The sequence below is a fragment of the Pollicipes pollicipes genome, unplaced genomic scaffold (assembly GCF_011947565.3).
Source record: "Pollicipes pollicipes isolate AB1234 unplaced genomic scaffold, Ppol_2.1 Scaffold_6686;HRSCAF=7923_pilon_pilon_pilon, whole genome shotgun sequence".
Classification (NCBI taxonomy): domain Eukaryota; kingdom Metazoa; phylum Arthropoda; class Thecostraca; order Pollicipedomorpha; family Pollicipedidae; genus Pollicipes; species Pollicipes pollicipes.
Window position 1 is genome coordinate 4,490,569 of NW_023596921.1, and position 14,102 is coordinate 4,504,670.

General features: G+C 51.6%; 1 protein-coding gene across 3 annotated transcripts in view; it reads right to left on the bottom strand.

Annotated features, from left to right (window-relative positions):
• Window positions 1-6,858: 6,858 nt before the first annotated feature.
• LOC119107862 (rhotekin) overlaps window positions 6,859-14,102 on the bottom strand; it is a 50,465-nt gene continuing 43,221 nt past the window's right edge. For all 3 annotated transcript variants that reach the window (XM_037231428.1, XM_037231426.1, XM_037231427.1), the window contains exons 8-9: window positions 8,336-8,490; window positions 6,859-7,889 (exon numbers count right to left, since the gene is read on the bottom strand). In XM_037231428.1, coding sequence (XP_037087323.1) covers window positions 7,649-7,889; window positions 8,336-8,490 — 396 coding nt within the window. In that variant the 3' untranslated portion in view covers window positions 6,859-7,648. The remainder of the gene's footprint in view (window positions 7,890-8,335; window positions 8,491-14,102) is intronic.

The window sequence follows — 14,102 nt, forward strand, 5'->3', positions numbered from 1 at the left end:
TCGCTACTCTCAGCTCCTAGTGATCGGAACGTTTTCCGACCTACCACACTCAGCTCCGAGTGACGGAAATGCTGCGTTCGCCAACTCTGTGTAACCTTACCCTGGCAGAAGGCATCATCTTGGGTTCGAATTATGTCTCGCGAAAGCTGATTGGTTGGTGACATTGGTATTTATAATTGAAAAGCGACATGTTCCATGAGCCATTTGGAACAAACCGCCAGCGCTTACCGGCTCATTGGCAGGGATGTATTTTAGACCTTTCGCACCTAGGAAGGGAACGGTGTGTTTGAACGGTCTCGTCAACTCGTTATCGACTAGTGTAACAAAGTAGCGAGCTAATTGCTCACATTCACTCACAAACATTGTTCGTTGCATGATCTTTGTCGTTAACATGGAAATACGCTCTGCCGTCAAACGGATAATAATGAATGTTTTACTGTAAAAACGCTTCAGAAAATGACTGATGTAAGTTCAAACGTGAGGCACACACCATATCTTCAAAATGCCAGGCTTACTCAGCTATACTGTGTAGTCAAGCCACAGGCAAGAACAGTGCGTCTAGTACATGATTTCCGTCGCAAAATATAACTGTTCCCTTTATTAAATCATATTTCACATCCCACGGCGCGGGATAAAGTGCACCGTATCGGGTAAGCCTCGAACGATCGTTGCATTGATCAACGGGCCGCGCTACGAATGCATGGTGATATATGAGCGGAGCCAAAGGTAATAATGGCAAGCGCCTTTACGGCGTGTCTGCCGAGCAACGGATAAAAATGATTGCATACTTTCATGGAAGTTTAAACAAGTTGACGACGCGATTTATCGCTGGCACATGTTCGTGTGCCTCAGTGGACAGAGGCCCTCCTTTTGTGGCCAGCAGAGATAGATCTGCCATCTGATTTGATCTGCCATTGTTTTGATCGCAGAAGAGGTTGCAGGAGAATGTGTCGTGTTCGCGAATCATGCTGTGGTTCCTGCGATCCTTCCATGTGGTTGTGTTTTCGTGGGACTTCCGTTTGATGCCATTTGGAGCTGGAAAGCTCGCACGATTGCTTCCCGAATAGTGACACCAAGATCCATATCCAAAGGTGTTATGCAAATCGGCATTGAAAGGCACAAGGATTGCATCCATGAATTGCCGTGGCTTAGCTCAGCATGTAGGGAGTGACGTGTATCAATGCTTCCTAACTCCACACGGGTAGATCTCGTATATGCAGCACATCCGTCAAAATACAGGAAAAAGGAGCATTCAGAGATGGTCGGGGCCGGGTGGTGGCATACCGCAGTAAATTTGTTGACAGCGTGATGTCGCAGATATGACCGCTTGCCTCATTGCTGTTCCACTTGTATATCCATAATCGTACTCCGCTCTTCTATGATATCGATGCGCTTGCTTCAGTGTGTGTACTTCCCGTGTGTATTTTCTTTAGTTATGAATTGACGGTCTTTTATGCCTTCTTTCTTTTAAAGGGGAGCGTTTTACGGTATTTACATTAAGTACCATGACCTGGTACCTAGCGCGAGGCCACCTCGAAAAGCATTGTTGTCTTTAAGAAATTTGAGTTTTTGTCGTGGAATACATTGAAAGCTCGTTCGAACGCGACGCAGATAGTGTGTGTGGTCTTCATTGCTGGGATAAGGTGCTAAACGTTGTAGTGCTGCATTTTTGCCGTTATAAACTGCAAATTGGAAAATTTGTTTAATGAGAAAACGCTCGAATCGGCTGGTTATTTCGGCCCGAAATCACGAAATCGCAAATCAGATCAAAGCATTCGAACATCAAACCAAACATCTGCTGAATATCTCAGAAGAAAGATGAGTCGCACCCTCGTCACTTGGTTAGGGCTACATATTCGCTTCTGCGGGAACTTGGCTTTGCCGAAACGTAACGTGCAAGCCCAAAAGGAGACCAGAGGTTGGAATGATCACCGATCCCTCCAAGCCAAGGACGGGCTTCTGCGCCCAGTTATGAACTCCTTTTAAAAAGTGGGCGAAACTCTGCGGAGATTTTAAATACATGAGATGGGATAGGATCCGCCAAAGCTGTCTGGGAGACCCTTAGAACTGTTTACCCCCTCCTCCCCACTCGGAAAAAGTCATTGGCACTGCCTTGAAGGCGGTGCATGACCGTACGCAAACAATACGCTCAAAATAATCGTTACTCTGGTCTTATAGACATGAAGTCTATAAGACGAGGATGGGGAACATGGGGAACATACACGATGTGACCCACTCTTTATGCTCTCTATCTCACCTGCGACGTGAACAAGCCGGCGCGTCCAGCAAGGCCCGGTCCTGCGGGCTACCGTGGGACCGGCACAGGTGCTCTCTGCCCCCCCCCCCCTCGACCCTGACCTGACCCGCCGTCACTGGATACGCCCGGGGCGAGCCTGTCCAGACGCTCCCTTCGCCCTCAGCATCGGACTGGTGCACGCCGTGCGCGAGCCCGCAGCTGGAGCTGGATTCGAACCCACTAGTGTAGCGCGGCTGACAGGCATGAAAGGCCTCTCGGTGATTTGGAATAGCGCAACAATCAACAATGGGGATCCAATATGGTCAAGTCGAAGAGTTATTGAAAAGTCGGCCAAATGGAGCCTGAAATCGAGGAGGAAGTCTGGCCTTAAGCGCCTTCGGGCCTGCGTAGGAACTTTGACGTGACCTCTGCAGATTGAATGAAATATTTCTTGCAATCACGACTCCTCGTGCTTGACAAGCTCAGTCCGTACGTAATTTTGACAGAAGATGAGATCATTACAAATAGAAGGAAGCGAAACAGAACAGAAAAGGTTCCCGGACAAAGGCCGATGGAGTATGAAAAGACCTTAAAGGAACAGGACAATACACGATGGCAGAAAATGAATTGAAGCCCTCTGGCTGCGCGAAGTGTTTTTGGCGGACGGCAAGATTCCCACAATCTATCGGTTTTGCCACTTTATGTGTTTGAGCAATTTTGGGGTGATTCGGTTCATATAAACAAGTGCCTCAAAAGCGTTTTGTGAATGGATGAAATGTATTCCAAAGAGACGCAAAGTTTGACCCGGAATTTGTTTCTGATCACTGAAAAGCTGCCTTCTACATGAAACAATGTTCGCCCTGTAGAGCGCGCTGGGCACTTTAAGGATGGCTAGCCAACTGTGCTATCAGACGTAATTGTTGCTCATTTTTCTCGGTGAAGAAAACCCCCAGCAAACATCAGCAAACACCAGCTGAAAAGCACCACCAAAAACACCAACTTAGCAGCAGCAAATTGTCGTCATCTGTTTCATTTCAACTTGAAGAACAAAATGTTGTCCACGAGGATAACTGATGCCTTGAAGCAATTTACATGCGAAGTGAATATGAGCTTCTGGAAGAATAGACCGTGAATTAGAAGTAGTAACGCCAATTGCGATCGGCCCGCACACAAATCGTTACAGACGTATGAAAGGATGCTGTTCAGACCGCTGCTGGGTGCCCACAGTCCACGACTTACCGCGCGATCGACCACGGCGGCGCCGGTTAGCGACGTCTCTCAACACCTACGGCGGATGCGCCCGTCGGGGAGCGGTGAGAGGGGTGTGTTGGCGCCGTGCACCGGCGCAAGCATGCACGGCGAAGGTGGAAGGGGCGACGCCGGCGGTCAGACGGGCGCCGCTGGCGGTCAGACTGGCGACGCTGGTGGTCAGACGGGCGCCGCAGGTGGTCAGACGGGTGCCGCTGGTGGTCAGACGGGCGCCGCTGACGGTCAGATGGGCGCCGCTGGTGGTCAGACGGGTGCCGCTGGTGGTCAGACGGGCGCCGCTGGTGGTCAGACGGGCGCCGCTGACGGTCAGATGGGCGCCGCTGGTGGTCAGATGGGCGCCGCTGGTGGTCAGAGGGCGCCGCTGGCGGTCAGACGGGTGCCGTTGGTGGTCAGATGGGCGCCACTGTTGGTCAGACGGGCGCCGCTGGCGGTCAGACGGGAGCCACTGTTGGTCAGACGGGCGCCGCTGACGGTCAGATGGGCGCCGCTGGTGGTCAGAGGACGCCGCTGGTGGTCAGACGGGCGCCGCTGACGGTCAGATGGGCGCAGCTGGTGGTCAGATGGGCGCCGCTGGTGGTCAGACGGGTGCCGCTGGTGGTCAGACGGGCGCCGCTGACGGTCAGATGGGCGCCGCTGGTGGTCAGATGGGCGCCGCTGGTGGTCAGAGGGCGCCGCTGGCGGTCAGACGGGTGCCGTTGGTGGTCAGACGGGTGACACTGTTGGTCAGCTGGGCGCCGCTGGCGGTCAGACGGGAGCCACTGTTGGTCAGACGGGCGCCGCTGACGGTCAGATGGGCGCCGCTGGTGGTCAGAGGGCGCCGCTGGTGGTCAGACGGGTGCCGCTGGTGGTCAGACGGACGCCGCTGGCAGTGAGACGGGTGCGGCTGGCGGTCAGACGGGTGCCGCTGGTGGTCAGATGGGTGCCGCTGGTGGTCAGACGGTTGCCGCTGGCTGTCAGACGGGCGACACTGGCGGTCAGATGGGTGCCGCTGGTGGTCAGACGGGTGCCGCTGGCTGTCAGACGGGCGACACTGGCGGTCAGATGGGTGCCGCTGGTGGTCAGACGGTTGCCGCTGGCTGTCAGCTGGGTGCCGCTGGTGGTCAGACGGGTGCCGCTGGTGGTCAGATGGGTGCCGCTGGTGGTCAGGCGGTTGCCGCTGGCTGTCAGACGGGAGACACTGGCGGTCAGATGGGTGCCGCTGGTGGTCAGACGGGTGCCGCTGGTGGTCAGACGGACGCCGCTGGTAGTCAGATGGGTGCCGCTGGCGGTTAAACGGGCGCCGCTGACGGTCAGACGGACGCCGCTGGTAGTCAGAGGGCGCCGCTGGTGGTCAGACGGGTGCCGCTGGTGGTCAGACGGGTGCCGTTTAGTCCGGTGGCGGTGCATCGTGTGATCCCCGCCCCCGCGGTACCAGGGCGCGGCTTCGTGAGTCCTGGGCTCGGTTTAACCGCTATCTCCAGAGGCCGTGAGGCGTTTTCTTGCTGTTTTGCTGTTGGGATCTTGCGCTCAGCCGTGCCGCTTAGCTACATGGTCGAAACGCACGTGGGGAAAGGACCTGTGTCCGCACACGGACCGCTTCTTATGTGATGGGTTCTCCTCTACAACGGTGGGGAAAAGCCAAGCAAGGGTGTCTGTGTGGCACGCCTACGCTCTTCAAAATGACCCGACAAGCCTGCACACTTGGAGAAATGTTTAGAAATTAGGGCTGAATCGCTAGATTAAGCGCGATAGCTTCTTTCACTTCAAGCATGTAATTAAAAGCAGTCTTCGCATCCGAATGGCAGAAATGTTCTCTGGAACGCGCATGGGAAATGCTGCATGGTGACGTGATCTTAGTCAAAATCAGCATTCCGATTTCGCGTGGATTTTGTTGCCAGGTAGAGCGGATCGTGTTTTAAATAGGTACTTGCATAAGCTGCAGCCTCCCGCACGCCGATCTACCTCGGCTTTGAGCCCGTTCCAGTTATCAGAGCACCTGACATCGATCTTCACTCCATTTCTGAATTTGGCAGCATTATCTAGTCGGACGCTGTGCGGTGTCATCGATCTCGACTCAACAGGACGCAGCACAGGCTTCGCACGTGACTGGCTATGAGCTCATGCATACCACCTGACTCACTCGGCTTCATCATCCGCTACGGAATTCTGGCGTTTTATGAACTGGTTCCCGATTGTGCCCGCCAGCGTGGTTTAACGGTGCCGTAAAACGTGCTTTGTGTGAAAAGGACATTGCCCAACGGCGTAAGAAACTGTCACCGCCGGCTTTAAACATCGCAGACCTGGCTTTGGAATGGTTCAGTTCTAAAACTACTATCCAGCCTAGATACAGGGCCTTTGATTTGCACGTAATTGATTTGGTTCCTTCTGAGATCGGTACCGCCTTCGGGCCGGGCTGTCTTTGTCCTCAGAAATGGCGGTTGCATTGCGACCCGCCGACCAGGATCGGTCTGAATCGTTCAGTTGAGCCTTTACTGTCCTCGGGCCGTTGGCAGTCTGCCGAACACACAGTACTATATAGCAAGCTTAATGAGCCTTCCGAAATTCACGAAACTCTCGCGCACTCCAGGCTTTGCAAATCCACAAAGCTTGTAGACTAGACGGGCTTAATGCTCGAACACTAAGCGAGCGTGCAGCGTCCCTTTAAGACCTGTTTTCATCTTTCCAACAAGGACAGTTCTACACGGCCTGAGAAACTACGCACGTCACCAATATGAGAGAAGTACTTCTGTTTCGAGGCACCTTAACTGTTTGCACGATGCGCTGAGGGACCGGACCAAATCAGCAGAGATCTAAGTTAATGCTTGGTGGCTCAGTCCTGGTCAGAACCACTAGCACGAGTCCTATTTCATGTTCCAGTTCCCCGTGTTGAAGTGTTAAAATGAATTGTACTTCCATGGGACGAACAAGTTTTTAACGCGATGAAATGGAATGTAGTGTCGACTGTCTCCAGATTTTTGTTTTAAGTTCCCGGAGGCGATCTTATGAGTGAGCAAATTTTGCAATGTTTGCGTCGGTGCTTCCCCGTAAAACCATACGTGATTTGCATGCTATTTTTGCACCATGTGACAACGTGACGAAATTGGCTGATAAATTAGTTTATCCCATGGTTCCATCTGTTATTGGGTGTACACGCCTGTGTATGACCAATGGCAGGCGGAGGTATATTTGCGTATTTACATTTTTTTAAAAGATATGCTTTGCACCGAGTATTACGATGCGGAAAAATCACGTGCATCCCTGTGCAAATGACGCCATGTCACCGAACAACCACGAAAGCAAGAAAACAACCGGGATGAAGACAAAATGCCTAGGCTTGGGTCTCTCGCAGTCAAGCACACAAACAAAAAACCAAACCATCAACAAAAACCTTTATTGTCTGCTAGACACTAAGACACTCTCACCACTCACTGGCCACGAGACAACGCAGGGGCACCGTGCTGTCATCACAAAACCGCCGCGGGGAACATCAGCTAACAAGAGTAGCATCCGAAAGTCTATTAAATCTATTTACAGAGAGTAGGAACGATAACTGGTTCATTGCACCCGAAGAACGCGCCTGCCTGGAGTGATTTGAAACCAAGACCCACTGTCGCCACGGAGTGCGTCCTGGCGGTTAGTCCAAACCATTGGAACTGGACCATAAAATTACCGGAATTTATCCCTTAAATGCTAGGCTATTTACCGTTCAGCCTAGTCACTTGGACCTGTTAGCACATGTAGTTATTTAAGTAGCATACCTTGATCCCCATACTGAAGGAATGCACAGTTATACTCAGGGCGATGTCTGAGGTGGTATGTAATAACTAGACAGCACACAGCTTGGTCAGCTTTTCCTAACGGTAAATGTAAAGGATCCTTAAAAAACCCACAACGGCATGCGCATGACCACTTGATTGTCGGTACTGACTGGGCACAGGCACCTGCTAGACACATCTCTCCAGGTCATGGGCTCCCGGCAGCTAGGCGATGTATCCGGCGTCATGATGGCGTGATAAATGCGATGGATCTCGACAGAAACAAAGAAGGGCATTTCTTACAAATCAGACTTCAGCTAAGCTCTACATGGTCCCTGTGACTCGGCCCCGGCACTAGCTTCTCTGAATGCCGAATGGCAGCAGATTCGCTGCCACCTGGCGGTGGTATTCAGGAGTTGAGCTTCCGTCTGCTGCGGAGAGATCCCCAGCGAATGAAAGAGGCTATGCCGGAGGAGCTCTGAGCGCGCGGCCGCGGCGGCGGCGGCGGCGGTGGTAGGTCGGGCGAGGCGCAGTCGTCCTTCAGAGATACGTGCTCGTACAGCGAGCGCAGTCGCGGCCGCTGGCCGAGGCCGGACAGGCGCACAGACGGCGTCAGCATCGTCATCTCCTGCTCGCCGGCGCGGCGCCACCTGCCACCACACAGCCGGGATCAAGCAGACAGTTAGGCACTCGCAGCAGAGACGTAAAGGGCTAATAGCGACAGTTCAGTGTGATCAGGCCAGGGACGAATCGAAGGGGATGCCACAGAGGCCATGGGTCCTCAAGACAAGAGCTATGGCCTTCTCGATATTGAGCAGCTTCGCAGGAAAACGGCTGCTGTATGACCGAAATTGACGCTAGCTCTCCCCCCGAGGAAACTCTGGCAAGTGCCTAACCACGACGGCCAGGATGTCAGCTGCTCTATCATGGTACCAAATGACACTTCGGTTTACGTACAAGCTGCGTAAATCACAGCAAACACATCGCAATATCGAGCGTCAATACGGGAATGCATCCACAATGCGATGTCAGATCACAATACGGTGGGTGGCGGAGTGTTTCCCGATGCACCCGCCCACCACCCCGGCCCACTCACAGCCGACTGCCGGTGACGGAGGCCTCCAGGGCGTCCCGCCAGACGGCCAGCTCGTCCTCCGAGCTGAGGCGGAGCGCCACCGCCGGCCGATCGCCCCGCTCCGGCCGTAGCGTCAGCTGGCGCTCGCCGTCGGCGCCCGCCGCCAGCTCCGTGTCCTGCGAGACGACAGCCACGGTTAGCTGGAGTCAGCGGTCGCTCCAGAGAACGTACATAGCAGCTGGCTATTCGAGAGTGCATGTTAGCTGTGCGTTGAACGAACAACAGAGTTTCCAACGTTTAATCCACAGATGGCGTTTGGATTACCTGAAAGGCTTTGCCACCATATGGGCGCGCTTATCTCCCCAAAAAGGTCTAGAGCCGGCGATGTACAGCGCACTTGTGCGGTGCGCACGTGTGTTTCGCTCCGTAGGACGAGTAAGAGCCGCCGTGTTAAGACCAGTAACGGACGGATCGGCCCAGCGCCTCATCATTGCTGAAGATGTCATACACAAGTGTTATGGGGAGCGGCAGCCACGGCTAGCTCACCCCGCGTCATGGCAGGCCACGGCTAGCTCACCCCGCGTCATGGCAGGCTACGGTCTCCGCCCCGCCTGGCCGCTACAGCACTGCCCCTCCTCTCCGCGGAAAAGGCGCACCTTCGGGTAAGCGATCGGCACAGGCGAAATGTAATTTGGGGTCATCGCAGTCGTGCGAGACGCGAGGACTTATCACGTTAGTGCCCCGTGACAACGCGTCGCTGCAGCAACGTGGAGCCTAACAGCGCAAAAACGGACTGATATCGCCGAGCGGTGCTGAACCTTCGCCTTATCCGACAACGGGCGAACAGTAGCCCAAAGCCTCAAAGCGAAGGAAACCGCAGGCCAAGTTTTGCAGGTTGTAGGTCTGGCGGAATGATTTTCACTTGAACGGCCCACCCCGTTTCGGCCGTCACGTTTTTTGGAAGCTGATCTGTTTCCTGCCACAGACCATCGCTTCATGCATTTTCTGCATAAAAGAGCCATTCTTTAGCAAATATGCTGCCTTATAGAAGGGTTTGCAAGTCGTTTGGTCAGGTGCGATATTCAGGTGCAACATTATGATATGAACCATGCGTAGCCTACGACATCCGATTAGCATGGAAAGTGCAATTTGTCCGCAGCGAAGAAGCAACACGGCACCGGTTGTAACTGAGCCTAGGTTTCGGCGTCCTCACGTCGATGTGGACGTCAACATCGACGCGGCGACACGAAGACGGCGTGAGACCAACTGCATGGCGAACGCAACACCCACGGCCCCGACTGTGGAGGCATGAATGCTATCCGTCAATGATCGGCCCGGGGGCTCTCAGCATCGCCCTTTTAAAAGCCGCTTCGAGTACAACCCTCTGCGGAATATACCGAGGGAGATTAGACGAGAAAGGTTACGTAGATGCCAGCCCGGTTTACTGGTACCAATGCAAACCAAAATGTCCGTTCTGGTAATGGGTTGGCCAAAAGCAAGGAAAACTAATAAATCATCGGCAATGGCAGGCCGCTAATATACTTTCATGACAAGCAAAAGAATCTTAACGGATTGACCGAATTAGGCAGGCCTGGCTGGGGCCATACCTATCTTTGGGTCTATTACTGTGCTGTCGAAATACATACTAGCCGCTGGCCAGGTCGACATTCAGCCAGCTTTGAATCGCGGAGACCCACGAGTGAGCGCACGGACGTCACGTTACAAAATCTTTTGTCTGCGAACTCCATGAAAGACGAACATTCCAAGGCATTGCCATGACGGAATGATGTGGAGTTCTCAAAAACGCCAGGTTCCATTCGACCGGCTCGGCGTTAACTAAATGATCGCAACACTAACATCTGTTATCATCTCGCTCGTCTCACGCCACAGAAGGCGTCTTGCTGGTGCATGAGCCTCAGGTAGAAAGCAAACTGGACACGGGTGTGAGCGGAGCTGATCACATTCGCACCTCAAAACCCGACACGCGTGGCGTGAGGCGCAGATGGTGCTCGGACCAATCATCATCATCGTGACAACTAGCGGCCAATCATCATCACCGTGACAACTAGAGGGAGAGATGAGCAAGCCGATAACCCAGCAGCTATGGACGTCGGTTAATAATACAACCGGTTCAGGAATGAACAGCGTTCACCGGCAGATCCCAATACGTTACTGTTGATTTGCACGTTTATTTGTAAATTCCTAATTGCTACGAAGGTGCTTTAAATTTTGATCTTGGAATGCTACCCATTAATTCGTTCATAGTGTGTGGCATAATTGCTCGGTGTTGACCACGTTTCCAACAAGGATTAGACTAGCACCTCTCTGTAGTATGAAAGGAAAGCAATGCAAGAGAGCTACCAGTCTCACTGTAGCCGAACCTGCGTCACTGTGCGAGAGCAGGTCTGTACATGCACCGACTCGTCAGGCTCAAAATGTCTGCAGACACCGCGTCACGCACGGTGCCCAGCTTGTCAAAACTCAGCCGATATGTTTAAGACTACGCAAGAAGCATGGCTCCAGCATATGCGTGGGCTTCTAATCAGTCCTCCTAAGTATTCGAAAAGGATCCAACCGGGATCAGCAACAACAAAGCGGGCGACGCGGGCGTATAGCGGACGGTGGATCAATAAATAAGGAAAAACAGCTGTCATGGTCGAGAAGAGTTTTTGTCGGCCTCTCTCGTGAGCTAAACCACACGCGGTGCCAATGTTGATCTGTCAACAGGGCTGATGATATCCGGGAACAATGTCCGAATTTAAGCTTCGGCATGGTGTAACCACCACTGGGGTCGGTTACACCGTCATGTGTCAGGTATCACTTACGCATGTTGATGATCTTAAACTGGCACACATCACGCATAAAGGCACATATCACGTTCGCCTAATCGGCCATAATGGGTCCTGTTCATGAAGATTTGGTCGCCGCTTTTTTTACAAGAATAGGTTCACTCATTTTCCTGTCTGGATGGCCTTGTGCTCTGTAGATGACTTTGAACTTGATAAGGGGCATAGCGTCCATACTTTCCTCGATTTCAGCCTGAGCGTGTTTTGCCATCAAAGGAGGTATTTCCTGCTTTGTTTTTAATGTCTCGCAGGTGTTCATTATATCTCAAACGCTTAAGACAAAACAGTGAATACCCCTTTCGGTGATCTTTTTTGGCAAAACACGAGGCGAAGTTCACTTCAGACACTTCCGGGAAAGCAGAAGTCATATCGTTGTTAATTTTTGTATGCCAGAGTGCGGCCCTGAGATAGTGCCACAACGACAATGTTGACCCGTGCCATCGCACAATGTACCACATTGGTTAACTACTTTATGCCAAGTCTATGAGACAACAGCTTGTAATTTATGAATGACTGGCAACAAATGATTTAACAATGCCAAAGGACTGCCAACAGCGATAATCCTAAGCAAACAAAAAACATTTTTGATAACTCAACCTTACCATCTCTACCACCGAAATAACTATGCTTTGGTTATCAATTGATGGAAATGTTCCACATTTATTTATTTTGGCATGCAATTGCAGTTCCAGTTACAAATAATTACGAAAGTAACTATTGTGCACATCACATGATATCAATGTCAGGACTACAGCACTGCAGGTCAGGACAGGTCGACACCATTGACATCTTCAACAGTCCTTGGCAGGTTTCGGCAAGAGATTCATGACACTATATGACGGTTTTCACAGCACATCGTGCTTTGATATCAATAACCTGCCATAAAAGTTGGCGAGCGCTGCGTTGCGTATGTCAAACAGTCCACCAAAGTTTTTTTTACGACCAGTACCGAGCCGAAAAGTCTGAAAGCCATCCACTGATCCACCATCCCACACAGCACCCGCGACGAGAATGGCCGACTGGCGCCAGCTTTCGTGCTTTCGAGGCATTCTTTAGATCTGGCTGCCAGATGCTACCAGGTATTGCTGTCGTCACAAAATGATTCCACGGCGCCATCAAACGGTGACGTAATGGGGTGCATTTCTATTTGAAATGTCGCTACTTAGGGTCGTTTTTGAGCCTTCAAAGCTTACCAATAGTTACAAGCAAGCTTTTCCCGTCATGTCCGATGCTTATCTCAATACCTTGAAATGTGGAGCATCCCCTTTAACACGCGCCAGGGTGGCTGGTTGGACACCCTTCGCATGAGGATTCAATCTGACTCCCCCCCCCCCTCCTGAAATCTCTGGAACTAAGAGAGCTAAAAACACCAAATGCACAGAGCGTGTTGGCCTGTACGTGAACTCACTTACGTCAAATGTTCCTACGGTGTTCCTAGGTCATGACCTTTAGGTCAAATAAGATAAAACAAGGTCAAACTCCAAATTGGTCTGCAGTGTGTCCCCAGAACCTAGATACCTGTTCGACGCAAAAGGTCACATGGTCATTTAAGGCCGGTGGCCTTGTTTGACCTTCCGAATGTTATGATGACAAAAATCACACAAGACTGTTTTGAGTTTTGCAGTTAAATAAACGACAAACATCGTGTTAGCCAGTACGCTCCTAAAAACAAAATGTTGACCTGGGTCATTTTCGTTCAGTGACCTATTCTGGCGTTTAAGAAGTCCATGGAAATGTCTGATGCGGCCCCTACCATCAACAAATCAGAAATGAGCACCAGAAACTACTTCATACAGCAAGCCCGAGAGTAACAAAACAGGTTGGTTTTGACCTTGGTGTGACCTTCATACCTGACCCTAGATCAATAAAATTTGGTCATTATTTGTGCGGCTGTGTCTAACACTCCGTTGTTCCGCCATATCGAATGATTCCTTAGAAATTGACCGCCGAATCCATGGCCTGACTTTGACCTGCCGTAGATCAGCGACCTCACAAGGCACATCGAATTGTTTGATGCCACACGATTCGCTATTCAATTGTCTGCATAAGTTTGGCACGGCTACGCCGCGCCGTTCTGAAGCCATTCCGGAAAAACCCTAGGGGTCCATTTGACCACCATCCCAGCGCGCGTTAACCCTCGTATGCGGACTAAAACAGCTGAACTGCGGGCCTGCAGTCCTAAAAGTGGCAGCTCTACTGGTATCAATGACGTCAGCACAAACGAACGTTTCTGATCGGCAAAGCGAACGGCAAGAGCCAGCTATCCGGAAGTGCACTGGTTGAAGTTTGAACCAGTGCGTCACTATAGACTACGCGGTACTCCGCTTCCCGCAGCCAGAGTGTGCTTTGAAAAGGGCCACTGACTGGAGGGATGGTGTGCACGTGCTTGCGTGTGTTTTGTAATTTGACCTGATATTCGGATGCATAATCTGTTAACTGATGATTCACCCTTGATTATGTCTCGTACAGCACGTCTCTTGTTTCGCCATTTCGCCATTTTTCGTCCGACGGTCTCGCATTGCTTTGATAATATGGAACGAATGTTCTTGAAGCGTTAGCTAGCTTAAAGGGGCCCCACATTTATATGGGGGGTTTGAACTGAAATAGCCACTTTGAAAACCCTTCAGTGCTGTTCACAACCCTGCCCTTCTTAAAACCTAAGCCCCTCCAGCCTCTGACAACACGTCCGTGAAATCGGAAAGGTATATCGAGGTGGTATTTCAAGGTCACCTTGACATTCATGGCGTCATAATAACGTCATTGAAATCCTGCCATTCCATAAGCCATCAGGTGATCAAGGCCAAGAAAAATATGGTCGTTGAGGCGCTCATATCTGACGTTCGTGAGCGCCATTTCCAGATAAAATGACCGTCAATTGTCTCTAAATCGATGGTGTATAAGGTACGATGACGTAAACAAGCGATGACGCATTAAAGAGCATA